General features: G+C 43.3%; 13 protein-coding genes across 13 annotated transcripts; 10 read left to right on the top strand and 3 right to left on the bottom strand.

Annotated features, from left to right (window-relative positions):
* Nucleotides 1-15: 15 nt before the first annotated feature.
* On the top strand, nt 16-1,142 carry BYT42DRAFT_579488 (uncharacterized protein). The gene is made up of 2 exons (XM_051569400.1): nt 16-557; nt 638-1,142. Exons 1-2 carry the CDS (start codon nt 343-345, stop codon nt 927-929), a joined length of 507 nt encoding a protein of 168 aa, XP_051421305.1. The 5' UTR covers nt 16-342; the 3' UTR covers nt 930-1,142.
* A 21-nt stretch (nt 1,143-1,163) lies between these two features.
* On the bottom strand, nt 1,164-2,697 carry BYT42DRAFT_579487 (heat shock protein 70 family). Its single transcript, XM_051569399.1, has one exon. It carries the CDS (start codon nt 2,649-2,651, stop codon nt 1,404-1,406), a length of 1,248 nt encoding a protein of 415 aa, XP_051421304.1. The 5' UTR covers nt 2,652-2,697; the 3' UTR covers nt 1,164-1,403.
* Nucleotides 2,698-2,744: 47 nt separating this feature from the next.
* BYT42DRAFT_579486 (uncharacterized protein) lies at nt 2,745-3,259 on the top strand. The gene has a single exon (XM_051569398.1). The coding sequence runs from the start codon at nt 3,010-3,012 to the stop codon at nt 3,184-3,186; it is 177 nt and encodes a 58-aa protein (XP_051421303.1). The 5' UTR covers nt 2,745-3,009; the 3' UTR covers nt 3,187-3,259.
* Nucleotides 3,260-9,600: 6,341 nt separating this feature from the next.
* Nucleotides 9,601-10,082, top strand: BYT42DRAFT_579462 (uncharacterized protein). The gene is made up of 2 exons (XM_051569397.1): nt 9,601-9,919; nt 10,006-10,082. Exon 1 carries the CDS (start codon nt 9,639-9,641, stop codon nt 9,912-9,914), a length of 276 nt encoding a protein of 91 aa, XP_051421302.1. The 5' UTR covers nt 9,601-9,638; the 3' UTR covers nt 9,915-9,919; nt 10,006-10,082.
* An 88-nt stretch (nt 10,083-10,170) lies between these two features.
* On the bottom strand, nt 10,171-11,670 carry BYT42DRAFT_579452 (uncharacterized protein). The gene has a single exon (XM_051569396.1). It carries the CDS (start codon nt 11,205-11,207, stop codon nt 10,404-10,406), a length of 804 nt encoding a protein of 267 aa, XP_051421301.1. The 5' UTR covers nt 11,208-11,670; the 3' UTR covers nt 10,171-10,403.
* Nucleotides 11,671-12,496: 826 nt separating this feature from the next.
* BYT42DRAFT_579445 (uncharacterized protein) lies at nt 12,497-14,570 on the top strand. The gene is made up of 7 exons (XM_051569395.1): nt 12,497-12,755; nt 12,830-12,938; nt 12,998-13,155; nt 13,230-13,491; nt 13,568-13,701; nt 13,774-14,235; nt 14,321-14,570. Exons 1-7 carry the CDS (start codon nt 12,597-12,599, stop codon nt 14,483-14,485), a joined length of 1,449 nt encoding a protein of 482 aa, XP_051421300.1. The 5' UTR covers nt 12,497-12,596; the 3' UTR covers nt 14,486-14,570.
* BYT42DRAFT_579443 (uncharacterized protein) lies at nt 14,571-16,763 on the bottom strand. The gene is made up of 6 exons (XM_051569394.1): nt 15,722-16,763; nt 15,502-15,663; nt 15,316-15,429; nt 15,050-15,257; nt 14,764-14,981; nt 14,571-14,697 (listed from the first exon to the last, which is right to left on the bottom strand). Exons 1-6 carry the CDS (start codon nt 16,446-16,448, stop codon nt 14,630-14,632), a joined length of 1,497 nt encoding a protein of 498 aa, XP_051421299.1. The 5' UTR covers nt 16,449-16,763; the 3' UTR covers nt 14,571-14,629.
* BYT42DRAFT_579441 (uncharacterized protein) lies at nt 16,742-17,521 on the top strand (the record flags this gene model as incomplete). The annotated part of the gene is made up of 1 exon (XM_051569393.1): nt 16,742-17,521. A coding segment is annotated over exon 1 (238 nt), but the record flags the coding sequence as incomplete, so codon positions are not given.
* BYT42DRAFT_579440 (uncharacterized protein) lies at nt 17,522-17,850 on the top strand. Its single transcript, XM_051569392.1, has one exon. The coding sequence runs from the start codon at nt 17,585-17,587 to the stop codon at nt 17,771-17,773; it is 189 nt and encodes a 62-aa protein (XP_051421297.1). The 5' UTR covers nt 17,522-17,584; the 3' UTR covers nt 17,774-17,850.
* An 811-nt stretch (nt 17,851-18,661) lies between these two features.
* Nucleotides 18,662-19,820, top strand: BYT42DRAFT_579437 (uncharacterized protein). Its single transcript, XM_051569391.1, has 6 exons — nt 18,662-18,949; nt 19,010-19,141; nt 19,194-19,287; nt 19,346-19,372; nt 19,427-19,503; nt 19,566-19,820. Exons 1-6 carry the CDS (start codon nt 18,694-18,696, stop codon nt 19,616-19,618), a joined length of 639 nt encoding a protein of 212 aa, XP_051421296.1. The 5' UTR covers nt 18,662-18,693; the 3' UTR covers nt 19,619-19,820.
* Nucleotides 19,821-19,991: 171 nt separating this feature from the next.
* BYT42DRAFT_519438 (40S ribosomal protein S9) lies at nt 19,992-21,015 on the top strand. Its single transcript, XM_051565259.1, has 3 exons — nt 19,992-20,034; nt 20,120-20,547; nt 20,654-21,015. The coding sequence occupies exons 1-3, from the start codon at nt 20,013-20,015 to the stop codon at nt 20,774-20,776; spliced, it is 573 nt and encodes a 190-aa protein (XP_051421295.1). The 5' UTR covers nt 19,992-20,012; the 3' UTR covers nt 20,777-21,015.
* A 285-nt stretch (nt 21,016-21,300) lies between these two features.
* On the top strand, nt 21,301-22,123 carry BYT42DRAFT_579429 (uncharacterized protein). The gene is made up of 2 exons (XM_051569390.1): nt 21,301-21,588; nt 21,673-22,123. The coding sequence occupies exons 1-2, from the start codon at nt 21,345-21,347 to the stop codon at nt 21,879-21,881; spliced, it is 453 nt and encodes a 150-aa protein (XP_051421294.1). The 5' UTR covers nt 21,301-21,344; the 3' UTR covers nt 21,882-22,123.
* BYT42DRAFT_579425 (uncharacterized protein) lies at nt 22,124-22,812 on the top strand. The gene is made up of 5 exons (XM_051569389.1): nt 22,124-22,184; nt 22,254-22,288; nt 22,365-22,415; nt 22,501-22,515; nt 22,583-22,812. Exons 1-5 carry the CDS (start codon nt 22,157-22,159, stop codon nt 22,634-22,636), a joined length of 183 nt encoding a protein of 60 aa, XP_051421293.1. The 5' UTR covers nt 22,124-22,156; the 3' UTR covers nt 22,637-22,812.
* Nucleotides 22,813-24,267: the final 1,455 nt, after the last annotated feature.

Here is a 24,267-nt window from a genome sequence, read left to right as displayed (position 1 = left end):
TCATCGCCAGCAAGTTCACGGACCATGCTTTTCATTCACTGCCCTCAAATGCCACAGATTTGCGCGGAACAAACAATCCAAAAGTACTGATAATTAGCTAAAAAGCTTCTGAACGACAGTGACATTCCAATACAGAAAACAGAAGGAATTCTTCTGTCACGGGGTTATGTGCCTCGATTTCCAAGGAAAAAATAATTGCAAACAACACAGATGTAGACAATAATATGTTTGATAGAGATTTTAAAAGGTTTTTGGCATTACTTAGATTTATTGCGTATCCGTTAAGTTGGTTTTTTTTTAGCTTTTCAGAAAGCTCTTGAATGATGAATAGACTTTTTAGTCATGGGCATTCTTGAAGCTGTTGACGTTGCCACCTTCATGTTCAATGATGATGCGATCGCGATGGCCAGCGATGTTGTCGCCCTGGTTAAAGTCGCGTCCTTTTCCATCGTTTCCCTGACGACCATTATGCCCACCATCGTGACCACCACCGTTGTGGCCGCCATCGTGATCGTCGTCACCAAACAAAGCGTCCATCTTATCGTGGAGATCTTCCCCTGAAAAAGTTTAAGAGGATGGTTCATTTGTCAGTTATTGATATTTATTGATCACTTTATTGTGGAAATCATTTGCTTACTGCGCTTTGCGAAACGGGTGTTTCGATTAGCCACGCGACCCGGATGACCACGGTGACCGTTCCATCCGGGGTGCTTTTCTCCGTTCCACTTGGGACCATCCCACTTGCCGTCAGCTTGGGCCTTCACATGGTTATCAGTGCTGTGAGGTTCGGTCTCGGCAAGATCGGCGCGCACCACCACGGTCAAAACAGCCAAAGTAGCGATGGAAAGGGTAACAAAAGAGAAATGCATGATGAATTTGCGTTTTTCACTTACATTCCATCACGGCAAGGCTTTTATAGTTTTTTTTGAGATCACATTTCTTTTTTAAATCTAGCCAAATCCATTTTGCAATTGGCATCCAAGCCGTTTGATCTGCGAAATGGTAGAAAAAAATTATCACTGGCCTTGGACCGATTTCATTCTTGACAACGAATAATCTCTAGAAGTATGCATCATTTAATCGAAGGTTTATAAGGGGAATCCAACCATGGAAACAATAAAGCAAAAATGGTAAAATAGGCCACCCAATCGTTAGGATTCTAATTTTTTTTTTCTTTTTGCATTCTAACAAAAAAAAGCTAGAAAGACCATCCTTTCTTATTTTTATTATTCTTGACATGCTTTTTAAATAAAACGATCTAAGAAAAAAAAAGGTGCATATGGTACATTAAAAAAAAAGAGGGACATCTAGTTTTTTTTTTTTTTTAGCCCAATTTTGGATCGATGTGGGACAATGGAAAGTGATCAAAATAAATGAATCGTTGGAGCGATGGAGTGGGAAATTTAATCGACTTCTTCGATGGAAGGACCGTCGTTGTCACCCGAAGCGGGAGCGGCACCAGCACCAGCACCAGGGAAACCACCAGGAGCAGCACCAGGAGCGGCGCCGGGCATACCACCAGGAGCACCACCGTTGGCTTGGTAGAACTTCATCATGATGGGGTTAGCAACTTCCTCAAGTTCCTTCTGCTTGGACTCGTATTCTTCCTTGGAAGCTTCCTGGGACTCATCGAGCCACTTGATAGCCTCATCAACAGCAGCGTTGAGCTTCTCCTTATCCTCAGCGGGGAGAGCACCACCGACCTTCTCGTCTTGGAGGGTGTTGCGCAAGTTGTAAGAGTAAGATTCAAGACCGTTCTTGGCGCTGATACGGGCAGCAGCAGCCTCATCTTCGGCCTTGTACTTCTCGGCATCGTTGACCATACGTTCAATATCTTCCTTGGACAAACGACCCTTATCGTTGGTGATGGTGATCTTGTTGGACTTGCCGGTGGTCTTGTCAAGAGCGTTGACGTTCAAGATACCGTTGGCATCAACATCGAAAGTGACTTCGATTTGGGGAACACCACGGGGAGCAGGGGGGATACCGGAAAGTTCGAACTTGCCCAACAAGTTGTTATCCTTGGTGCGAGCACGCTCACCTTCAAAGACCTGGATCAACACACCGGGCTGGTTGTCAGCGTAGGTGGAGAAGATTTCGGACTTCTTGGTGGGGACGGTGGTGTTACGCTTGATAAGGGCGGTCATGACACCACCAGCGGTTTCAATACCGAGCGAAAGAGGAGCAACATCCAACAACAACAAATCCTGAGTCTTCTCAGAGGTGTCACCGGAAAGAATGGCGGCCTGGACAGCAGCACCGTAGGCAACGGCTTCATCGGGGTTGATGGATTTGTTGGGTTCCTTACCGTTGAAGAAGTCAGAGACGAGCTTCTGGACCTTGGGGATACGGGTGGAACCACCGACAAGGACAATATCGTGGACGGAACCCTTGTCAATCTTGGCATCACGGAGAACCTTCTCAACGGGGTCCATGGTGGAACGGAAAAGATCCTGGCAAAGTTCTTCGAAACGGGCACGGGTCAAAGAAGTGTAGAAATCAACACCTTCAAAGAGAGAGTCAATTTCAATGGAGGTCTGAGCGGCCGAAGAAAGAGTACGCTTAGCACGTTCACAAGCAGTACGAAGACGACGGACGGCACGAGCGTTGCCAGAGATGTCCTTCTTGAACTTGCGCTTGAATTCTTGCATAAAGTGGTTGACGAGACGGTTATCGAAATCTTCACCACCCAAGTGAGTATCACCAGCAGTAGCCTTGACTTCGAAAATACCATCTTCGATGGTCAACAAGGACACATCAAAGGTACCACCACCCAAATCGAAGATGAGGACGTTGCGCTCACCCTCGGTCTTCTTATCCAAACCGTAAGCAATAGCAGCAGCGGTAGGTTCGTTGATGATACGCTGAACGTTCAAACCGGCAATGAGACCGGCGTCCTTGGTAGCCTGACGCTGGGAATCGTTGAAGTAGGCGGGAACGGTGACGACAGCGTTCTTGACTTCAGTGCCAAGGTAAGCTTCGGCGGTTTCACGCATCTTGAGGAGGACCATGGAAGAGATTTCTTCAGGGGTGAAGGTCTTGGTCTCTCCCTTGTATTCGACCTGGATGATGGGCTTGCTCTCACGGTCGATGACCTTGAAAGACCAGTGCTTCATATCCGACTGGACTTCAGCATCGGCGAAACGACGACCGATAAGACGCTTGGCATCGAACACGGTGTTGTAAGGGTTCATGGCGACCTGGTTCTTGGCGGCATCACCAATCAAACGTTCGGAATCGGTGAAACCGACATACGAAGGAGTGGTGCGGTTACCTTGGTCGTTGGCAATAATTTCGACACGGTCGTTTTGCCAGACACCAACACAAGAGTAGCTAAAATAAAACCAAAAAAAAGAATTGACGTCAGCCCTCCAATCTGTTCCCCGTGCGTCATTTTATTTTTAGTTTCTTTTCATGAGGACCTCCATCTACGGCCGCTCCCAACGCGTCGAGATGCGAGATGCGAAATGTCCCCAAAAAAGATGATGATGTTTACTTACGTTGTACCCAAATCAATACCAACTGCATGTCGAGAAAAAAAACAAACAATCGAAACGAAAGAAGTCAGTTCACATATTCTTAAAGGCCCACATCGAATACACATTTCATACCAGATTTTCCCGCAGTCATGGTTAAATCAAAGTGGAAAAAAAGGAGAAAAAGAAGAAGTCGTTTTTACGCTACGTCTTTTATACCTCGCGCAAAAAAATAAAAAAAATAAACAGCGCCCTCTTTGTCCCGAATAAAAGTGGCCAAAAAAAAAGGGGACAATCGTTGATACTATACGTGGCTTGTGACGAGTTTGGAAGGATGAAGAAAATTTTGGAAAGAAAATTAAATCACCGCTAGCGCGGATTGGCCAACCCTCTTTTTGCTCCTCGACGAGCTTTCAAGTGGGGGAATCTAATACCACCTTGCAACCGGAGATACAAATCACTCGCCCGAAAAAGGTATACAATGACGCGAAAAAAAAAGAAAGATAGATGAAAAAGATGTTCTACAGGTACAACGGGAACAGAACAGGAATTTAAAGAAGTTATGTTACTCTCTGTCAGTAATGGGAAAACGAACACCGAACAAAGATGACTGATAATGCTCACAACGCCTTATAGTAGTAATATCTTGGCATCTTCCACGGATGACTCCCCAAAGACACTCAGGGGCCCCATTCAGTTTCTGTCGCCACCTGTAAGAACAGTCCATTATCAGCAATGGTGTCGCTGCTATTCCAAGTGTATTAAAAATGCACCATTATCTTTCTTTCAATGTCTGAAAATATCGCACAAGACTGTTTATTGACCAGTTGGGTCATGTACTCGCCTGTGAACGCCACTGTCCAAAGAGACAGTATGAAAGTCATCCTAATAAGATTAATCAAAGATACCGAAATTTAACGAGCATGACGGATAACCCGGCATCTGTCTTGCAATAGGTGAGATGGGACAAATACATTGCAGAAATGAAAGAGCGAATGCTTCCTTCCAGATGCTTACATCTTGGCTCCATCTTGTTGTGCCACATGTACCAGAGTTTTGTTTCTAGTGAGGGTCAGTTGGGCATCTCTGAGCAATTATATAACAAGGTTCATCGGCCCCCAGTATTAAACATATCTGTGAAAGTGCTTGCTTTCGCTACCGAGCTTATCACATAGAAAACAAGGTGCAATCGCAGTCAGATTTCCATCCAGTGAAGCTGATCTTTTACAAGTATACATACGGAGAAAATGGATTGTTTGAGAGAGACAAAAAATACAAGGCTCAGTAACCTGTTACTTTACTCCCGTTGACCAGCAGTGTGTGCGACAAAGTAATTTGCAGGTATCTGCAGCACGGATCGGCGCGAGATTCATGCATTGTGCGGGTCACTCGAGCTGAAAAAAGCTGGGATCGATTGTCATCTCGATTCATAAACGCACACATTTCCGAATGTTTACATTGGTGGTTTGACGGTTGTAAGTGTCAAGGAGGATAACCCGACGGCCGAGGTACCATGACCAACACGTGACACGTCAAGTTTCCTTTTTTTTTGACAGCCAGTGGATGACTGATTGGATCGACAGGTCAAAGTTGGCTTTCGGATGCATGTGCCTAGATAATAGATCGACACGTAAGATGGTGGAAATAATCCATATTTTTGCATCATTATCCACTGGCAGCCGCTTTGATTAGCGTCACCGCGAGTATACAAGTATACCGAAGTACCAAGTGTTATTCTGTGACATGTTTATGTAAAGCTTCTCTAATGGTATCTGCAAAATAAGAAGAAGATGTGGCGAAATTGAAGTTGTTTTCTGCATGTCCAAACATAGAAAATAAAAAAAAAGACATGAGGCTGCCGTGAACCCAAATACAGAATACCATGGCCGGTTCAAAAGAAAAAAGGGTGTCTTCCTGGAACTGAGGAGCGCCAAAATCAAAAAATAAGCTTGTTCTACCAAACAAAAATCGTATCGAACCATGGAAAAACATGTGTAAACTTGAATCTAGTAAATATTCGGAGCAAAGGAAAAAAAGGGGGTGATTCAAAAAAAGCTTAAAAACTTTAATGTCAAAAAAAAACCTTGATACCGATAGATATTTTTATTTTTGGATAACCATCATTGACAACTAGATGTCATCGGATCCTTCAGAAAATGTTGTCTTGATTGTTAGAAACACAAAAGTCATTCGTAACTACACGAATGCATAATGTGAGAACCAAAAAAAGTATGGCCAAACCAAACGAATGAGTGTGTTCTCTTTTTGGGCACTCTAGCCAATTGATACATGCACTATGTTGAGTCGAGACGGCAATCGTTGGAATCATAATGAAGCGCTGCTGCAGAAAAAAAATAATGAGCTGATTTTTTGGTCCTTCAAAAAAGTGGGGATCGCTAAGTCTGCATAAATCCTGATTGTGATATCTCGTTTTTCCGGTTCCCAATCCCATCTCAAAAGAACAGCCCAGTGTTCCTAGAGCAATGTTTTTTCTACATCTTGCATAACCTACTTCATCAATGTGATGTCATATTAAAGCTTCTTGGTTCAGGAGGTTTAGAATAGCAAAGAATAGAACAGAAGCACGGAACAGTAGTGCGTAGTAAAGCTTTTTTTTTATCAATGAACTTTTTGCTTTCTTCTTTTTTATTTTATTTGAAAGTTGTAATTATGATGTATCGATACATGAAATAGAAAGTATGATGATGGACATAATGAAAGAGAATAACGAATTTTTCAGCCTTTTGAATGCGATAAATGTTTGCATGATGAAGAAAAAAAAATTTACAGCCAGAAAAGAAAGAGATACATAAGATGGGGGTTGCCAATAGCCGTGAATAATAACAAAGAAAATAAAAGAAACAAAATGAATGCGCAAAATATGGAGAAAATCAAGAAATGAATGACACGAGATGATAATATCAGCGAAAAGAAAAGAAGATGTACAGCTTGCTTTTTCCAGTGTAGATCATGGTGGTGGGGGATCCGAGTCGTGTATCTTGATACATTTTTACATCCAGTACTTTTTGGTGGTTGGTGTGGTATATTATTCTTGTTGTGCGGTTCTTTTTTTTTAGGGCTTTTTACTTTTTGGTCAATGAGCTTTTTGATCGTTCTTTTTTTTGGAGGATTTTTTTTTTTTTTTGCTTTGAGATTGGTTGATTCGAAGATGCAAGCGGAAAGAGAGAGAGAGAGAGAGAGAGAGAGAGCGAGAACGGACTTATTTCAATAATGGACAGCTTGGTCTCTTATGACCGTACTTGCCACACCAAGCACTATAAAAGGGAAAATGAGGATCAGCGAATTCCGTTCTATCGTCTGGTTAGGCGGGTACAAATGGAACTTACCATTGACCACCTTCAAGGTTTAAAGGTCGGATAGTGTAAGTCATATTAGGTTCCATAGCAGTATAGCAATTGGGATATACTGTAGTGTGATTTTTTCGACTTGGGTTGACCAAAATGTGGTTGTGGAAGAAAAAAACCATTTGCGACGGATCAAAATAATCAAGGTTCTTATATAATTTCAGACCAAGACAAAGACCTCACCCTGGACCTGTCAGTTAAAGCGTTATTTTAAGCGTAAGGGGGTTTAAGTGTACGACACGGACTCGGGACGAAAGCACCACAGCGCGTGTCAATGCCAAGTATTTTCTTGTTTTGTTTTTTTTTCTTTCTTTCGGATGGTTGGTGGTGTTTTTTTTAGTCCCCCAAATTCCTTCTTGTCAGCACACCAGAATGTTTTCTACGATGAGTGCGGTGTAGAAATGATGGATGAAATGCTTCCATCGTTCCCCTCCTTGTCCCCCAAAAAGCTCTATTTTACTTTTTTCTTTTGCAGCTATCCCAAAAAAAAGCCCCTTTTGAGTATGTCATGGGAAAAGTTTTTATTTCCCCTGGCACACAGACGCCATTCTAACAAAAGTAAAGTCTGGAACTTTTTGCTTCTATTCTTATCGATCCAACGATGGCAATCAATCCCTCACTTTTTTTTTTTCAATCATCTTGCAATCTCCGTCCGTTGCCCCTTCTTTTTTATTGGGACTCCACGAGAACACATGTAGAATCGGACGCATGTCGAAGCAGAAACAACAAGAAAACACCCCATTAGCATGGCGGAGTGAGCAATGGATCGACAGTTGTTGCATCGGTAACCGCACCCTGATCTCTTTTCTTTTCTTTTGTATGAGAAGGAACAAAAAATTGCAATTCACTGACAAGAAAGACTCGCTCCGCTCCTGCTCAATGTCAGTCCACTTTTTCGCTTTTCTCCCTTCTGATACCATTATATAACACTCGTGTGAAGGGATAACAAAAGGAAGAAAAAAACGTAGTCATGGTTTGCTATGCTGTGGAAAAATAGCGCGTGTAATAACATCATCGTACTATAGCGCCTCATCGATTTTCATTCTTCCAGACTCTACATTACTCATGCGACATGTGCATTATACAGTTTCATCGTAGGCTGCCGAAAAAAAAAAACACGCATATACATTTAAACCCCCTTCATCATAATGAAAGAGTCTGTAGATCCATGGATCCCCAACCTTTCAAATCTTAACTTTATCATCATTGTTACAGGAATAATCCAATTCAAGGTAGACCTGTCCAACCATTTATTTATTTTTGGGACTGCTTTGAAGCAACCCAATTATTCATCGGCAGCAGTAAGAAAAAATAAACCCCCAAGGGCACCATGTCCCCTTGTGGATGGCGGTAGCAGCAAAAAAAAAAAAAAAAAAAAAAAAAAAAAACGACTACATAGGCAGCATCAATCTTTCGGTTATTTGTTTCCCCAAAAAGAAACTCACATACTGAACCCCACCATGGCCTCCTCGCCCTTGGTTTCCCCCACCGAAGGAAGAAGAAAATAGAAATCTTTTCTCTTCGCGGCTCTCCCCTTGTTAACTTTTTTTTTTTTAGTTTCCCTCTCTCTTCCTTGCTGCCTATTCCCCACCCCCAATCCCTGCTTTTCCTGCGTAAGCTATCGCCTATACGGCGCTGGCAACAAGATATGCCGTGACAATGAAACGGAAAAAATAAAAGCTGCATGCATGTGCTTTGTCTAGATCACCAAGCTAACTCATGGTAAACGTCATAATGACATACAATCATCTTCTATAAAATGGATGGAACCAAATGAGATAAACGCGCATGTTATCTTCATGGATCAAATACATTGCATTGATGGGATCAAGAATTTCCCAAATTCCAGAATTACGTGAACAGAATTTCGTAAAACAATTAAATCTTTGGGAAATTAGCGATTTGTTGCACCTTTTTTTTATTTTTATCTTTCAACCATTGCCTCGCTGCCCACTTCCACGGTAATAGGCGAAACAATCAGCAGCAAGATGCCGTTTGCGCCAGTTATGGTCAAACAGAGCATCGTCGTCGTCCAAATAAATGTGGGTAGAGCTCCTTTTTGAAGAAAGGCTGTTGTCGATGTCGATCTGGGTGTTCTGTAGCATAATTTAGTTTGGTTTTCTGTCAGTTATACTGTATATCATATGCCCTTTGATTCTCTTCAATTTTTGGTGATCGAGTGATACATGGCGAGATATGCTTCGATCTATGAATTCATGCATCAGTGGGGTGGCTATCGTTTCATCCATGGGAAATCCACATATTTTTGTCTTCAATTTTTTCTTTGTCTCTGATTTACCTCTCTCTGGAGTAAGGCTTTCCCATGTAGCTGATCTGACGATATTGCTCAGCATTCATGCATCGGTGGGTGACTATTGTTTCATCCATGGGAAATCCACATATATTTTGTCTTCGTTTTTTTCTTTTTTTCTTTGGTTTTCTCCTCTATCTTCTGTTTACCTGAATAACTCTCACTATCATTGCATCCCCTCGCATCCATCATCCATCATTCATCATCCAGACTATGGTTTACCCGCGTGTATCTGTAACCGGTCAAGTCGATTAAATATCAAAAACGTACGTTCTGTGTGATGTGACTATCCGTTTTTCGACAAGGAAAAACTCACGTTCTTTCTCTATTCTTTCTTTAGCTTTTGGTTTCTCTCCGGTTTTCTTTTCGCCCTGACAAACCATCCATCCCTCCAAATCTTTCTACTTTGTTCGCGCCAAATGTGGCCAATCCGGTTTTTGTCGTCAAAGGGCATCGTCGGTGGTGACTCTCTTTTTTCATCGGAAAATGCTTAGGCGTCCTCCTCAGGTTCCTCTTCTTTGGATTACTTCCCGTGGTATTGTCTTCGATATTTCTTCCCGACCATTTTACTTTGTAGTTTGTAGTATATACTTTGTATTTTATTCGATAGACCTTCTTGCAGTCTTTTTCCTCCTTTTTTTTTCCCACAGGGATTTTAGGGGTTTTTTACAGACGCACCTATTGTTTTGCTTTCTTTTTTATATTTGTATCGTTTTTTTTTCTTTCAGTCGGGAAGCTCCGGATATCTGTTGGCTCACGTAACAAAGGTAAAATATCTTGACGGCATTTGAATCAATCAAAGAGCGTACTAACTCATTTTTTTACTACCCAACATTCCCACGCATCATTCTAGATCTATCATAACCTTGGGCGGGACGGGACTGAGGGGGTCAATAAGTGCTGCTGCACTTTGGAAATCATGACTGTACGGTATGCCAGAGTATTGACATTGATAGACTAAAGTTCCATCAAGGGTCTCGCCCAGGTTATGCCGTATCGCGTTAGGCTTTTCTCTGACGAATGTCAATCAATGTAAGGGAGTGACCTCCAGTAGCAGGTGGCATCCATTGCACAGCGGGTGTACGACTTGTTAAAATGGTAAATTGGTAAAATTCTCATCAAATTCCCAAATGAGACTGGTCTTATCCAGGCCTTTTTACATTTTTTAGTATTTTATTTTTTTGTTCCTTCTTCTTTTTTCTTTTGGTTCTCTTGGGGTCATCATTATGCTACATCGGTGGTTGTTTGCCATCACGATGAAGAAGCGGGCGTTTCATAGGAACGATAAGAGTGAAGTGGACTTGCAGACTCATCGAGATGCAGATGCTTGGCCACAGGTGATAGCGGCGCATTGTCTTCGCGCATGCGTTTACGCGGCCAAAGGACATGAGGAGAAGTTAATGACTGCCCTGCAAGAAATGAAGCAAGTGAATATACGTTTTGAATGGTGGAAGAGCCATAATTGTCGGTATCGTCGATGCTTGTGAGATCGAATCTGCTCAGACGTTCAAAGGGCGGATCGTCCAGAGTGAGCAAAGGTAGCGAAGTCTGCAGTTTATGGAGTGATTGATGACCTAAATAATTAGTGGCTTCCAGGGCCTGGGTATGTTCCGTGGGGTCCACGGCGTATTGTCGGAAGGTGATGGGAATACGATTGGTGTGTTGCAGCATGGCCAGGTTCCCGGCGAAAATACAAAGATGGAAGGTGAGTTCTGACAATACTTTGACGGGGGCGCGGATCTGGATCGTGTCGACCGAATGTGCAAACTGATCAAAGATCCAGAAATAGCCTTGCCAAGTGAGCGGCAAGTCCACCATCCGCAGTTCCTGGATTCCGTAGTGTCGAGTAATCTGCGGCACCGTGCGCTTGATAAAGGTATCAGTAATCGACTTATCCCCGGGAGGGAAAAGGACCTCACTCGACCAGATCTCTGGGTGCCCGAAAACAAAGGTCCGAAGAGCTGGGTCAACCTGTCCGAGCGTCAGTATATCTTTGAATGAAAGAAGTCCAATCAATCTGATCAGGATCGAGTCCGGCAGGTTGGTGAGCGTCATCCAAAAGGTAGTCAAGTCGAGAAAATAAGGGGTTCTTCAAATGATGCACGAGTCAAAAAAAACCCTTGGAAGCAACAAAAGAAAAAAGAAAAGTACCGAGAGTGTGAAAAAGTGAAAAAGTGAAAGTGAGAAAAAAAATAAAAAGTCAAATTGGGGTCGCATCACTTTTGTCTCTGCAAACTCTAAAAAGTCGAACCCGAGTGAGGGATACAGACCGTCCAAATTGAACCTCAGCTATCGCTTGTTCGCCCTTGCTCCATGTCGCTCGCTTTCATCATTACCACCTTTCAACTTGCCCATTTTTCAGTCTTTTCTAGGGATCCAACGCATAGCATCAATATTCATTCTGTGCATACATGTTATTTAATAAATGGGGGACGACAAGGTAAAAGAAGGAAAAAGCTCAATCTTCTCCTGTGTCGTTATCATAGAAATGGGGATTCCGAATCCGTTTTTGAAAAAGCACCCATTGGAACCAGGTATATTAATGAACCAAGCGAATTCTAAACTTTTGTAATACAGAAGATACCTGTTCAAGCACTGAAAATCTCAGTCCAAACAAGCATGCCCGATTGCTGTGAGCGCTTGCCGGCAGTCAAGGGTTACTGTAAAGAAGATCGGCATCTCGGCTGCCAACAAAAAGGGTATGGTTAGGTTATGCATGCAATCCTTCCATCTTAGCTCAACAGACAATAATCTAATATCGATGCGGATCCTTTTTTTTTTTCACACCCGACCCAAAAAGAACTTAGACCATTGCCTAAAAGGCGATGCTTATTGTTTATTACAGGAGTTGGTTGAGTTGATTGCGGTTAGCTCCATCTGTCGCCTACGGCTGTATGCAAAGCATCACTGAGCCCATTTCGTAGTTTGTCGGCATGACGTTCTTGAGCATAATGGTCTATATCCAATTAGAGTTAAATGGTCCCGTCACGGCTCAAGCCATAATAAGACTGCATGCTGTAACTGCTCGTCCAAAAAAAACAGTCTAAGCTTATTTTGTTAGTCACCACCATGATCCATGCGTCTCCTTTGAAAGAGAAAGAAAAAAAAAGGCCGCCCATATCATGGTAATGATTTTTCTGGGGGAATGAGCGGATCGGTCAACATTGTTTGATAATTGGGTGTCGTAGATGCCAATCAAGTGTACACGATTCCTTATTCGTTTTTTTGGGTCGGATCATGTTCCGATTATCATTCTTGAATCGATGGGAATTTTTGCCTGAAATGAAGTGTCTGTGACACGGGTAAATAAATTTGCCCGAGAAAAAAAAATTGGAATGAGTCCCCTCTTTTGCCATACGTGAGGCACGCGAGAATGCAGAGTCCGTCAGTCCATGTTCCTTTTTTCCAACCATTTCAATCCAGTCGTTTCGTCGCATTGAGACCATGACCCAACTTCATCGCGACTCTATTCACGCAACGTGTCGTTGTCGAATCGAACATCTCCTTCACCGTGACGATCACTACATCTTTATCACCAGCGCTCGTCAACATTCCGGCGGACACACAGGAAAAGCATTTGTCGTCTATCAGATTCGCATTGGTGTAAATAGTGTATTTCGCTGTATACAGACTATCGCCCCAACCGAGCATTCATAACCAACCGCTGCTTGACTTAGGGCATGGAGACTTATCGACGTTACAGCGAGTTCGAAGCTTTGCGGAACGCTTTGACCAGGCTCTACCCCGCTATCATTATTCCGCCCATCCCCGAAAAACACTCCATAGGTAAACCGTAAAACGAGCCACTTTTTCTACAACTTTTTTGTTCACTCACGCAATACTAGTGGACTACTCGCTGCTCCAAACGAGGATGAAAAAGGATGCCGATGTGGTAGAAAAACGCAAACGGATGCTGCAGGCATTTCTGAATAGACTGGCCCGCCATCCTGAGCTCGGTCACAATCACACATTTCATCAATTTCTCGACAGTGATGTTGTTTGGGTAACAGAAAGACAAAATCGGTGAACCATGGGTCCGATACAAAACTATTCATACTTGTTGCCGGCACATGGTAGGCAGATATTCTACGGTCACCGCCTCTTTCCGTACTTCCAAGGAACCCATTACAAATGGTCCTTCACAAACGTCCCGACGTGCCCATCCATGCGTACAATGCGATTCTGACCAATCAACATATTCCTCTACCAACTAACAAGCAGGTCTCCTCGGCGCAAGCTCCGCATATCGACGCATGGAAACAGACAGCTTTCCGCTCAGCAAGCTACATGGGCCATCAAGTCGACAAGAGTCAACGAAAACTCATGCGACGCTTGGAAGGTAAGCCTCAAAGCCAACTGTTCGAGCTTGAAAACGAAGCGAGGAAAATGGTGGGATTCACCAGTTTCCATTATAGATTTATCGCACGATTATGCGGAATTGGGCGCCGTTTATAACGGTTTGAGTTTGAACGAGAAAACCGGGGTGGCGGAGGTCATGGACAAAGTGGGGCAAGCGATGGACGCATCTCGCCATGATATAGAACACATGGTAAATGACAAAGACATTTGTGTACAATACTCGGGGACGCGGTTTGTTAAAAAAAACATTAATGCATTCTAGGTGACTTGTCTGGAAGGCGAAGTCATTGAACCGGTACAGGAACAGGCTCGATTTGCGCAGGCCATTCAGCACGTTTTGGATTTTTATCACAAAAAACAAGCACAAGCAGATCTGATTGAAATGTGTCTTGCCAACAAACAAGCCGCGCTTGCCAGCTTGCTGAGAATGGAGAAAAAGTCACAACATTTGACTGGATTCATGACAGAACAAGTATCCGCATCGGTGGACCCCTGCAGCGATGCGACCACAGCCCGTGAGTCTCTGAGTATCGCGCCTCAACCTTCAGAAAGGGAGATGGAGGAAGACCCTGCTGCGATTGCCAAACGATCTCCAGGGTATTGGTCAAACGGTCCATCGAGAATGTGGAGTGCTGTGGGTCACACCCTTCAAGGGATCGTTGACGCCGACCCTCAAGCCTTGCGACATCAACAATTGAATAAAACCAAAGACGCCGTCTCCGTGGTAAGCCTATTTCCGTAGATCCATTGCCAAAGAAAAACCAAGCTCATTACAAGAGTATTATTTCTACCTTTCTTTTTCATGTTAGATAAGTGAAGCGAGAGATATTGTTCAGCATGATTTTTCAAGCATAAATTCAAGTCTATCCGCCCAATTGGGTCAATTCCAGCAGGATAAAGAACGCGATTTGAGAGATATACTACTTGCGTTTGCCAAAATCCATGCTCGACACTGCCAAAAGGTAGGTCTATGACATATACGGAGAATGGTCTACAGTAAGCTTATTATACGTTGATAGAATCTGGAATCATGGCAAGAAACGCAAATACAAGTGAATAAAATGCTTTCTCCGTGATGGTTCTAAATTTTTATCTTTGTGGGTCTAAAATTTATATGATTATTCATGCCATGACTGTTGAAAGCGCTTTTCATTTTCAATCTGTCGTTCTATAAAGTCAACAACGGCTGATGGAAATGGTTAGATATGCCTAAACGGAGGGAGAGATTTCTGAGAGCAATGGAGGGGCTTACCATGTCCGTAAGTTTGTCGGAGGTCGGCATCGGCTGGTAAGGCATCGTGAGCTCGCGCTTCATCCCTATTCATGCATACTGTATTGAAATAGCTCAGAGGTTTGCTTCGATCCCATCGTACAAACGCCAATCTGTCTTGAGGGCCAGACAACACGCTCTTCTCATGCCACATCTCGTGCAGGATATATTCGACGTCGCGTACATCCAATTCGCATGATCTATGCAAACGGGTCAGTTGCAATGGAACCCGACCATCGTGCCAAGAACAAAGAATGGTTGTCTTTACCTGTTGCCATAGACTTTGTTTTCTCTCGTAGCGAGTTCATTCTGAATACGGACATAGGTGCCTTCGCGGATCTTCATGGGTGGCAATTTATAGGCAGTAAAGTTGGCTAATTGCAAGATCACATACGTGGCAATTGCCATACCAAACATGCTTGCAATAGGTCCAAGCGTGGGTAAATTTCGCATTGGAAAATCTTCCATACGTTTGCCTAATCTTCAACAGTCAGCATACCCAAATCAGATTGGTGATGCCACGTCCATCATTACCTTGAGAATGTCCGTGAATGTGGTATGCTTGCTCAATCGAATGAACGACAGCCACTTCTCTATCCACGCCCAATTTTCGAAGACGCCTTCTGATAGAAGTCATCAATGGATCATCTATGAAACCAGAAAATCATATTTAATACCATGGTTTTCCACATGACCGATGTACAAGGGCGAATAGATTACCAAATGTGTCACTGATATCACAGATCTGAATTCTAGTTGGATCCGCTTTGGCGCCCGGCGAGGAAGTCGTCATGACATTAATTTGACGATCGCGACAGTATTTGATGAGTTGAACTTTGAATCTTGCGTCGTCCAGAGCATCCACGACGAAATCCGGATTGCCTAGGTTGAGCAATGAATATTTGAGAGACTTTTTTGTCCTGTGGTGACGCTCATATACCTGACAGCAGCTCTTCAGCATTGGCCAGAGTGAATGCCTCGGTTCGACTGTCGACCTTGACAAAAGGAGCGATTTGATTAAAGTGCTTTTTGAGCGTCATGGCTTTGGAGGTTCCGACGTCCTCGAGCGTGGCTGTGGCGTGCCGTGTGAGAGTGCCAAGGGTGACTTGCTCGGGATCGACAATACGGATATTTTGTACACCTGAACGAATCAACATCAATGCTGCCCACGACCCGATGCTGCCTGCGCCCATGACAACCACAAACGACTGGCGCACTTTGTTCACGCCGTCTTCACCGAGAAAAGCAATGTTACGTGCCAATTGTTCTTCAATCAATGATTCGTCATATTGAACGTCTTTCAAAGTGTTACTGTCGACATTGGCTAGCGAAGGTTCCACAGTCCCCAATGGAGTGAGTTTGGTTTGTTGCAAATGAGCGGCGTGGAGTTCTTCCTTTAGCGATCGCGTGCGCAATTTTCGACGAGATGCTTGAACGCTCAGAATGGCTGCTGCCGTCAGAGCCGATGCTGCGACCGCGGTCAACGTCAGCTTGGCAGCATGTTGATGTCGTTCCAAAAACGCCACTGTTTGTTCTGCGTAGCTCGGCATGTCGAAATCGAGAAACCCAATAAGAAAAAATAAGTGGCCAAAGAAGGGGGAAAAAATGAAGAGGCCCAAAGAATTAAAAAAAAATGCAAAATCTGGCAATCCGAAAATCTCAGTCATGCCACAGCTTAAAAAGAAAAGAGTAGTCGCCGAAACGTCCAAATACCATCTTGATCAGCAAGGTTGTTGTTTTCTTTTTCCATTTTCCATCATGAAATCACAGAACTGTCAATGATATCATGAAATTTGGATCCAATTGCTTTTAAAGGAAATGCGACAAATGAACGCATGGGTGTATGATTTCAATATTTGCAGTTGCAGAGTATCATGCAAAAGGATCGTGATCTCACTCTGAACGAGGCCATGGTCAGTGCTCACAGATCCACATTTTCTCTCACACAGTCAATGCTCACCGTATACTGACATCTACTTTAGCCAATAGGTACTATACTATCCCCTAGTGGCCGTCGCTGGCGAACTTGGGGTCAATATGATTCCCCAGTATTACCTACCTCTGCTCGATGTGATATGTTGTTCAAACAATGACCAAAGCCCTCTCACCAACAAATATCAATGGATCATCGTGCTTCTTAAAAGATCATCATGACGTTGGGTATGGCATAACCCTTTTGGATTCAATGGATCACTCCAGTTTTCGCCAGGGTCAACATAGGCAAACTAGGTAATGGTGAGTTGTTTAGAGGATGTTGCTTGTGGTATTTTGTTGTTTTATTCTATCCGCTGCGCCGATAGATACAGTAACCGAATGCTGCGTATTTGTATGCAAGTGCAGATTGCAAAGGATTGAAAGATTCGAGGCTTACAACAAGATTGAGTATGCAATCATATGCATGTTGTTTGCCAAACAACTCTGTGTACAGCTGATGCCAAAAGCCCGTTCTGAAATCACAACAACAAAGTTTGCTTCGCCACCAAACGTAGTTTGAAGTACCAGAACTTTTTCTCCGGTCTCCATCATTAAAAAGAAGAAGTAGCCCAAAAGCTCAAGCTAGCGTAACGCGTACCTTCAGCATGGTTGAATGTAGCAAACTATCAGTGAATAGCATTTAATATAACGGATCTTTTTTCCTTTTTTTCCCTTTTCCGCATGATTTCATTTTGTGCAAGGGATCATCATGTGCGAAACTCACACTTTGGTGGCTGATGTTGCACGATGATTCTCCAAACTCGCTCTTTTTATTTTATAACCCTTCTTTCACCGCAAATACGTCGTCTTCTATGCTTTATTGCTGCTTATGTCAATAGCCACCCTTGCTCCTAATCTTGCGTTACCGTCGAATAACGACATTCCGTCCCTGGTGGTGGGGGAGTCACGGTCTTACTATTTCTATGAAAAACTTAGCATTTCAAATACCTCATCTTCGACCAAATACCAGCATCGTAATAAGCCAATTATACCCTCCATTCCTCGTGAACGCATGTAGGTAATCCCTCAGAGTGCGTCTGATGTTATCTTTACTAATCTTGCAATAACTCAGTAAGGCACCTGTCAATTCGCCTTTATCCCCTATTCGAAGTTCCAAAGTCCCATCGTCGTCGTCGTCGTCGTCGTCGGCTGCTCCACCATGCACCGGCTTAAGTCCGCCTCAACGGCCATACCCTCTTCTGTCCGCCACGTCCTTGCCCACGGTGCTTCAGATACCGACAAACAAGAAACGGGGTCGAAAAGTTAGTTTTAACGAACAGGTGGTTGTTGTGTGTACCGTATTCGACAGTGAAGAGGATGAAGGGGAAGAACATGATCCAGAGTCGGAAACAGGTCAGCGGCAGTGGTTCCGTCGATGGTCGACTGGGTCGACTCCTCAGCAAGAGGATGATGAAACAGGAGCACGTCAATCATTCAGCAAAGTCACCACTTCATTGAAACGCCTTAGTCAGCGTTTGTTGCCATCGTCCGAACTGTTTACAACGAACCAGTAACTGGTGGCGTTCAACACATTCCTCACGGTAAACAAAAGTAACTGTCAATGTTCATCTCCTAGCTAAATTTATTTCATCAAGTCGACCCCTTTTGGGCTTCCAAACGGGCATTTCATTTTCCTGTGGTCTTTGTCCGGCCCAAAAAAAATTCGGTTTAAAGCATTTTTAAAATACATAGTGCATTTGGCATAACGTCATTCCCTTGATGTCTTTTGTTATTGAATTTTTACTGTCGATAGAATCATCCAAAAAAAAAGAGGTGGAAGCAAAAGAGGAACAGGGTCTTGGAACAAGACCCAGCAGTCCAAATACTGCATTGACCACACCCACACGGTTGCAGTGTTTATAAAACGTTCAATTTCGTCAGTGTTACCGTTTTTGCTTCTTTTCAATCTTCCATTCACTTCATTTCGTTTCCACATTGATGGACGCTATTCATCAATCATTCGCTAAAGAAGCTACCCATATTTTGGAAACCGGCATTGGTGCAAGGATAGCTAGAATCCAGCGTGTGATTGAAGACCATCCAATCGAAGCCTCGGCTTCATCGACCAACAGTAATAAGCGACGGATGTTGAACACCGGGGAAATCGTACGCGTGACCAATAATCCATCCATGGAGGAATTAATGACAGCGGTTCGCGAAGAAGCAGGTTATTTACTGATGTACTCCAAAACAGGTATTTTTGATGATACCGTCGTAATCATTTTTGGGAAGGAAGCTTCCTAAATCAGGCTAGTGAAAGGATGGTGTCGAAGTCAGACGATTCACAAGGCAAATGACTCGCAAAACGAATCCTCCTTTTCCACCGTGGCGCGTGATGCACCAACATCCAAGGAAGCCATGGAACTTGAGGAGATATGGTGTAAAGGTAACGCCAAATCTTGAAGTGTTTGCCAGAAGCTAAAAGAGTAGAGTGATAGTGATCAACAAAGGCACCATTGACGCCGAAAAATATGCCTCCAACATACTAGACAACTTGAAGCACTATCTTCAGGATAAAGACGGGCAGAATAGGTTGACATCCTTTCTTTTTTCTGTATCAGGAGAATAATATAAACTGATAGTGAATTAGGAACCAAGTCGATTGTGAAGCGCCATGGTAGGCTTGATTTTCTGGAAACCCCGCGATGTCTGATACTAAAGTATTTTGTAGTCCTTCAATGTCGTCCTCCATCGATGATATTATCATTATCCAATGGTGCGCCCAACTGCGAGAAATGTGCAGTCTCTGTAAGCAGATCTCTCCATGAAGCAATATTCGACATAGACTGCAGCTGATGATAATGTGGTAGATATGACTTATTGGCATTCGGGTCTTCTTTTGCATAAAGCCCATAAGAATTAATGGGTCTTTCTCGGGTGTCCATTCTCATATTTGATCAACGAACTTTCCCAAGCGACCATTCAATGTGTGAAGAACAACCCAACCACACTGCTGCAAAATGATAATCAAAAACAAGATATGCTCTGTACATGAAAAGTTTATTACTTGCATAAAAATGGCCAATCGCAAACGCAAGTCAGCTTTTTTTTTTTTTTGATCCATGGGGATCGGTGGAAGGAAGGCTTTTTTTTTTTTGGTGGCGTTCAATTATTTTTTTCCTGGCCGAATTTCAAGTCACACACAGTCGACTTTTTTTTTTCTCAGCAGCAAGAGACCGAAAAATTTTTTTCCAACAAAAAGTCAGCCGGGGCCGGCGTCAATACAGGTTCTTTCTCTTCTTCTGTGGTATTAAACTATGACTGGCGCCTCCAGAAACTGTAAATATCGCAAGCGATAAACAACGAAAAAGAATAGAATCCAAGTATATTAATACTGTTTTTGTTTTGCGATGAAAAAAAAAAGACTCCAAGACCTACAAGGTCCCTAAGCGTCCTTTCGAATCCGCCCGCCTCGATGCTGAATTGAAGCTCGTCGGTGAATACGGTCTCAAGAACAAGAAGGAAGTGTGGCGTGTCGGTTTGACCCTCTCCAAGATCCGTCGTGCTGCTCGTGAGCTTTTGACCTTGGATGAAAAGGACCCCCGTCGTCTTTTCGAGGGTAATGCCTTGATTCGTCGTCTTGTTCGCATCGGTGTGTTGGACGAAACCCGCATGAAGCTCGATTACGTCTTGGGTCTTAAGATTGAGGACTTCTTGGAGCGCCGTCTCCAGACTCAGGTCTTCAAGCTCGGTCTTGCCAAGTCCATTCACCACGCTCGTGTCTTGATCCGTCAACGTCACATTCGCGTTGGTAAGCAGATTGTCAATGTGCCCTCCTTCATCGTCCGCTTGGTAAGTTTTTTCTTTGCGCTTCCATCAGCCACTGCAGCTGCCCAAACTTTTTTCTTGACTCCATATTGAAATTTGGTGGCTGATTTTGCTTCTTTCATCTTTTTAGGAATCCCAAAAGCACATCGATTTCGCCTTGACCTCTCCCTATGGTGGCGGTCGTGCTGGTCGTGTTAAGAGAAAGAGAGCCGCTGCTGCTGCCGGTGGCAACGACGAGGAGGATGAGGAGTAAATCCTTTCTTTTTGTAATCCAGTCTTTTCTCATTAAAAAACAATGGCCTAGTAAAAATATGTGGCTGAATTTTGTCTACACATTGTCAACTCTGGAAATGCCATGTAATATGTTTATTGATGGAGAAAAAAGAGGCGAAAGTGGCATGTCGTAATTGATTGAGCTCAGTTTCTTTCATCTTTTCCACTCTCAAATTGATCTTTAATCTGTTCTTGGATATTATATTTTAATGAATCGAGTGCTTTTTGTTTCTATCAACGTGGTGCAAAGCCGCCAATTGGCATTTTTGCAATAACATGTTGGGTGTACCACACGATGCGGTTGCCACTCGAGCACGTCTGTTATGGTGGTGTAATGCATTCTCTCTTTGTGACGCATGGACATCGTTAGCTGCTGTGCTGTACACGCGCACCCGCCTACTTTGCCAGACGTCAAGAAGTGCGCAACTGTCCTTTTTGAGGCATGTCAAAAACTCACGTGGTTTGGGGTTATTCCTTTTTGGGCAGCGCTTCCAACATTATCGTCATCGTCTCTTTTTCATTTTTTCCCCGCTGCCTCTTTACCAACCATGGATCCAGAAGACACAAGCTACCTTGCAATGATCAATAACCCTGCCATTAACCCAGCATCGTCGAATGACGATGCATCGCCTTCAAATTCCAAGTCATCCATCACAACCCAATCGGCTACCTTTGACGAGGCGGTAGCGGCGCGGCAGCAGCTAGACAAGGTGGCTTCGGACCTTTGTCTTGTATCCGAAACGGATGCCTCCTTTGAACCGTTCAGTGTACCTTGGTCCAAACCATCACTGCCTACATCGGAAGAACTCGTCAATATCGGCCTGGTCGAACAGGGCTCGCCATGTGACATGCGGCCATTAGATGAATTTTTCGGACCTTACACCGATCCCAAGGATGCGTACGGACAAGCGACTGGGTTCAGTACGTTGCAGAATACGCTGGAGATGCTTTTTGGTGCTGACCAAGTCAAGGTGTACCTTTGCGGTGAAGTCACTGTAACCGTGATTATTGTGGGAGTCGTGAACTCCAGGGACAAGAACGAAACCGCGTTGGTGGGGCTTAAAAGTACGCTGGTGGAAACCTAAACAATATGCGGATCGACATCCAGTGGAACCAAAGTGGTTTATCCCATGAGGAATACAAACATTTGAAAAAAAAAAAAGCCAAAATATGATGCACGGCGTTCTATATGTACAAATACATAAACAGCCACATGCATACAGACACAGCTTGAAATACACACGCAACCACTCAATTTTTTTTTTCCTCCACTTTAATTCAAAAGAACCTTTTTTCCCTTTTTTCCTTTGATTTCCCCTCTTTCTCTATTTCTTTTCAATAAACCTACTTCTTTTCAACCATGCCCAAAGAAAAGACCAAGAAGACCTGTGAGTTCATGCTACTCCATCCAGTCCCATTCTCTTTTTAACATCCCACTGATATTATTTCTTTCTCAGCTCGTGCCATGTCGCCCTATAACCAGTACATGAAGGTAAAGTCGCTGAAATGGAAAGATGGGCAACTTTTTTTTATGTTCTTCCTTCTGACTCTTGATGGTGTCTTCCTAGACGGAACTGGCCAAGATCAAATCAGAAAACCCTGGCATGGAACATAAGGCTGTAAGTACCACGCGCTGTTGACGGTCATGTTATTATCATGGATGGACGCGACAACTCAACCGTGTCATTTACTGTATCATTGTAGGCATTCAAAATGGCGGTAGGTTAAACAAGGAGAAAAAAGAACATAAAGAAATCCCACTGTATTCTCATCCAGTTTAAAATAGGCTAAAAACTGGGCTACTGCAAAAGAAAATCCAAAGCGAAAAGATGCCAAATAATCGGCTCCCGTGTCATTGCAAAAAGAAAAAACAACATACGAAACAGTATAACCTCACTTGTATGCGCACTCAACCGATCCTTTGCACATCACGATGGCCAAGCTTCCGCCCGTGTCACATCCATCATACCTATAATACACGCTCCAATAAAAAAAACACTTGAAAATTGATAATCCATGACTCTGTCTCGTCCATCTCTTTCCTTCTTGCCACACTTTACTCGCTAGATGACATGAGCAAAGGTCGCTCTGCGGTATCCTCGGTACTATAAAACCAAGGGCAGCTTCACAGCCCAAGTTCTTGTGTTGAGTGGCAAAAACATTTGCTCATATTACTAAATACCGCGTTCAAGGAGAAATTTTAGTTACCAATCAGATGCAACAATCCTATTTAATCACTATGTCAACTTGTCTCCTCGTGTTCAACAATGCAAAGGAATTTGCTATACTGACTAGTCCTTCCCACCCAAGGATCGTTGCACCACGACAGATAAATCCAAAAGAAAAACGTACACTTGTCATTCAAACTGTCTCACTCTAGTACGATGGAGTCATTAAGCGGAAACAAAGCCTGGCCCACGTATGGATCCACGTGAAACTTAAGGCACAACAACCATAAAAATACGCTACATTACTACACCACCAAATTCTTCATTCTGGAAAATCGTACTTTCTGCAGTCACTAATGTAAGGTAACTTTTGGATGATCCTCAGGCTGTACGAAGAAATAATTCTAGTTCATCGTGTTCATTTGAATTTAACTACAGTATAATCGTCAGGGTTAAGTATCAAGGGTGATCCACAGCATGCAAGGTAAAAAAATTTTTAACTGGGGTCCAATGTTCCCAAATAAGTGTTGCGAACCTAATTGAACCGCCACATACATCTGCTGCTTTTAGTAATGTGCAGCCTATACTGCAATAAATCATTTCCATGCGCGAGTTACCGCCTTTTTTATTTTTTACAAAAGGTCTATCGCGTATACGTGTGTTCAGTATACGAGCGGAGCACTGAGTACACAACAGAATGTCTGATAAAACCATCATGCCTGTTGGTCCATGGCAACAACTGGTACACTCCTGTGAAACAAATAAGAAGAAAAACAAGCATATGTATCAATCCATGTGAACTATGGTCATTCAAACACCACTGCAGTACTGAACATCTTTTTAAAATCATGGATATATACATGCTCAGAGAGAAGCATGGAACGGATTATCCATACTCAACCAGTAAGTCAGTATTATTTGGGGAACCTGCAGAGCAAGAAGCCAAATATGATACAGGGGGAATATGATTATATTTCAAGCGCATCGTCAGAGCAATATGACTTGACCCATTCACTGTTCCTTCATCGCCACAGAAAATGCTGGAACCATTGGTATAGCGATCCACGACGGAGGTGATTTGTTTGTTATACCATTGGTGCTTCATAGAATGTTCAGAGCAAAAAGTGTAGAAAATGATCATCATACATTAGGATCTATTGCAAGAAACAATGATCAATAGAAAATAATGACTGGTCCGTCTTTGAGACTTGTGTTATCGCGATAAAATACAATCATCAAACGCGTTGCACGACGATGCCTGTGGGTCCTAAAAGCGGATCCAACGGACTCTCTCTGTTTTTAT

Source organism: Radiomyces spectabilis, assembly GCF_025331425.1.
Source record: "Radiomyces spectabilis strain NRRL 2753 chromosome Unknown BYT42scaffold_10, whole genome shotgun sequence".
NCBI classification, from domain to species: Eukaryota; Fungi; Mucoromycota; class Mucoromycetes; order Mucorales; family Radiomycetaceae; genus Radiomyces; species Radiomyces spectabilis.
Note: the sequence above shows the minus strand (reverse complement) of the source record. Positions and strands in the feature narration are given on the sequence as shown.